This window comes from Asparagus officinalis, chromosome 2, assembly GCF_001876935.1.
Source record: "Asparagus officinalis chromosome 2, Aspof.V1, whole genome shotgun sequence".
Classification (NCBI taxonomy): Eukaryota; Viridiplantae; Streptophyta; class Magnoliopsida; order Asparagales; family Asparagaceae; genus Asparagus; species Asparagus officinalis.
This window is the reverse complement of record NC_033795.1, coordinates 78,715,390-78,719,179: the sequence shown is the minus strand read 5'-3', so window position 1 is coordinate 78,719,179 and position 3,790 is coordinate 78,715,390. Positions and strand designations below refer to the sequence as shown.

The window sequence follows — 3,790 nt, the reverse complement described above, 5'->3', positions numbered from 1 at the left end:
CCCCCCCCCCCCACCCCACACACACACAAAAAAACAAAAACAAAAAGCCCAAACTTTTAAATTTTCCCAATGGACCCCCCTAATGATGTTAATGGTGTCGCTGGCCACTATTTTGATTGTGTAGGAACTAAGTGATTGTCAATCCATTAACAATGTCTAGGGGGTCCGTGGGGAAAATTTGAAAGTTGAGGGGAATTTTGTGAGACATCCCAAAGTTCATGGGGGTTTAGTGGGGTAAAAAGTTCTGAAGTAGGGAGGCTTCATGGAAAGTTGGAAACCCCTCAATTTTCAAGGGGTTTGGTGAAAAGCACCCTAAAATATTACAAATTTGTGACACCATTCGATTGTTTATAAAAAGATTGCATACCAAGAACATGATGATTATGGTCACAAATAACACTGGAAAGCCAAGAATGTGATTCTGATGACTTGCATCATTCCCTTCATGATCGATATGATCTTTGATTTTTCTCGTTATCTGGAAACAGAATAGTATTGCTGGACCAGCTATCAGAAGCATGGATAGAAACAGTGATGCAACATCCGGACCAAATACAAGTCTCCCTCCACAGCAAAATCTCTGATAGAATAAAACAAGATTCGCTTTACTATGTCAACATAATTCAATACTAATATGTACTCATACAAGAAATTATACATCAAACTGGTCATTTTTGCTAGACAAACAAGTCTTTTTGGTGATACAATGCAAAGCTTAATTCTTGTGCATAAATTATTTCAAACATTAATGCCAACAAAAATAAAGGGTTTCTGAATATTGGTACCTCAAATCTCATATATAGCCGAAATCGTGATATTAAGAAATATGTCCCGAAATCCGATTTATCTCTCTAGTCTAAATCTGTTAGTTTAACCCAGCACTTTGACAATTGCTGCTCTTTTGTTTTTGTTTTTTTTAATTAGTCTTCAACCTCCCAATTACAACGATCATCTACTCAATGGCTAAATGTAAATCCAACAAAACCCAACCTAGCTCTCTAGAATCAAACCCTGCATGGCTAGCATAGTAGAACGTGTTTTCCATCTCAAGTGAGTCAAACTCCAATCCCAAGGTGCCATCACAATCATGTGCTCCTCCGTATGTTTCATTGCAACCTACTTCTCATCACCTCCTCCAATCCATTCTGTTACTAGGTTGTTGCATTGAGCGAGGAGAATCTAGTCTACAAATTCATGCCTTATGATACGTTGGTTCAACACCTTCCAAAACAACAAAACTTGGGTCTCCCATAAATAACGACAGTGTGGTTGATTTCAATAAGGAGAGACTGTGGTTAATTTAGCAGTTGTGAGAATAATGGAGAGAGGGTGGGGGGTTTTTTTTTTGGTTGGGAGGTTAAAATTCAAAACCCTATATATTCCCTCCATAACAAATCGCTAGCTCGCTCATGTACCAATTAATGGTGTTTTAAGCTAACCCAAGGTAGTAATATAAAAATTGGGATTACTTAAAAATTAAACGTGTTCATATGAATAATGATATTGTCGGACGTGCCTTCCATCAGCCTCCATCCATTGCCATCACCAAAGAACAAAGAACGAGTCAAGACAAGCAACGGATCAGCGGTATGTGGTGGCCCTGGCGATAGACCGTGCTTTAAGCATCAAAAGCACCATGTTAGGCGGTGTGTTACCCCCACCTATTCTCCTCAGGATGAAATAGCACCACCTAGAGGGTGCTAATAGGTATCTAGGGTTCTCTGGGCTGTTGAGCTCTACCTTACACTGCACAATAGGGGCCTAAGGCGGTGGAGTTTGATGTTTCAGGAACTTTGTTTTGTTTTGAAATCCTAGGGGTTTTGCGGCACTGTTCATAGGGAAACTAGGCTATAAGTATAGCATTTTCCATACGATTCGAAAGAAAGAAGAGGCCTTCATAGGTAGAATATGGATCCTAGAAGTTGATTTCTATCATCTCTGCGAAGGGTTTTGATCTCTTGGATCAATTTGTGGAATCCATGGTCTCTCTTTTGATTAGTGAAACTTTATCTGTTGTTCCCCGTGGATGCAAGCCTTGCTCCAAACCAAGCTAACTCCTGTGTGTTCGAGTTTATTCGATCTAATACGTTTTTCTCCTCCTATTTGGGCGATCATCTGCGTTCTTGATTTCTAACGCTTCTGAGCGTAATATCCATAACAGATATAACAGTGGTGTAAAATCTATAAGAAGAGAAATGAATGACTTTTCATACTATAGTAGTTCCTAATCTCCAATGAGGGAAATATTGCTCCTAATGACTTTCTTGACCAAAATGATGATGGGAACTACTTGTTACTATCATCAACACAGAAGAACTAGTCTTGCTCTCATCTCTAATATAACATCACTGCAACTACTATCACCTCATAAGCAAAGAATCATGACCCATTGTTCATTAAAACAGCATCACCAAATACTCCTGCAAGGAATAACACAATAAAAACTTATGGGAGTTCATATATGATAACAAGACAATCAAAATCAAGGAATTGGGGTTCACAATCAAACAAAAGGTCAAAAGTTTCACCCATTTTGCCAACTTAGGATAAAAGCACATCCAAATTATTAACGGAATAAACTTTTCGACACAGAATTTAAGGAGAAACCAGGTAGATAAATCCCTTACATTGTTCCCTTTCCAAACCTGATACACCCTCTTGGAATTCGGTTTGTTCGTTGCCATGCCTTCTCATCACCAAGCAGAAAAAGATTGAATTTTGAGAAATGGGTTGTCAATAGAATGGAGAAATATGAAGAGGGTCTCTCCCTTTCTCCATCTTCATCTCGTTTTCAGATCAAAGGAGGGCCCTTTTGGAGAATTTTATCAAACAAGTCGGCTTCTCTCTCTCTCTCTCTCTCTCTCTCTCTCTTCTCTCTCTCTCTCTCTCTCTCTTCTCTCTCTCTCTCTCTCTCTCTCCTCCTCTTCTCTCTCTAAAAACAAAGAATAGGGAAGAAAAAAAGGGAAGAAATTTTCTTGTCTTGTTTGTTAATTGAGAAACTATGACAGATACGTCGACGGCAATCTCAATAATCTGCGTGTTTCTCGGCCAGAGAGGAGAGAGAAAGTAGAGGGAGGGAGAGAGAGAGAGAGAGAGAGAGAGAGAGCTTTCTTTGTAACAATAGTCCAAATGTTTCAATATTAGTGATGAGTTGTTGATATGCGTATACTCGTATAGTTTGAGCATAGGAAACAAAATAGGGGTATTAAATTAAGGTTTATTTTCACTTTACTACCCTACATTTTGCCAAATTTTAACTTAGATAATACCCTAGTTTCCATTCGGCTAAATTACCAAATTGATATCTTTTTAAACCCCTAACCAATTGGGTCTAAAAGTTTCTGGGACAGTTTTGGTGTTAAAAGTCCACTCATTTTGTAATTAGACATTTTTCTTTGTCGTTAGTGAAAATTTAGAGAAAGTTTTTTTACTTTTTTAGATTGATAAGATGACACGAACATCTTAATGTGGCAAAAAGTCATTGGGGCTCTTAAACTGAGAATAAATTTTAAAATTTGGAGCAAAAATTGGGAATCTATTTTGATTTAGGATTTTTGAAAGGAATGAAGACGAGAAAAAATTGATCAAAACCCAATCCATATCTAAGCAATTACATGCGGTTGAGGCAAGAAAATTATGTCATCTTCAAACTTCTATTCAAAGTTAGATTTTCACAAGATTTCTAAAAATTTAAATAAAAACCCAAATTGATTTCACATAGCCCTAATTTCTCAATGTTAAACATATTACAGTAAAAGAACTATGTTATTATTCACTTACATACTGATAA

At 37.4% G+C, this 3,790-nt stretch overlaps 1 protein-coding gene across 2 annotated transcripts in view; it reads right to left on the bottom strand.

Moving 5' to 3' along the window:
- Window positions 1-3,099, bottom strand: part of LOC109831727 (probable protein S-acyltransferase 4) — a 6,882-nt gene extending 3,783 nt beyond the window's left edge. Inside the window, exons 1-3 of one of the 2 annotated variants that reach the window (XM_020399123.1) lie at window positions 2,628-3,099; window positions 2,230-2,420; window positions 368-580 (exon numbers count right to left, since the gene is read on the bottom strand). In XM_020399123.1, the coding sequence (XP_020254712.1) occupies window positions 368-520 (153 nt within the window). In that variant the 5' untranslated portion in view covers window positions 521-580; window positions 2,230-2,420; window positions 2,628-3,099. The remainder of the gene's footprint in view (window positions 1-367; window positions 581-2,229; window positions 2,421-2,627) is intronic. The other variant, XM_020399122.1, reaches the window with a different exon arrangement.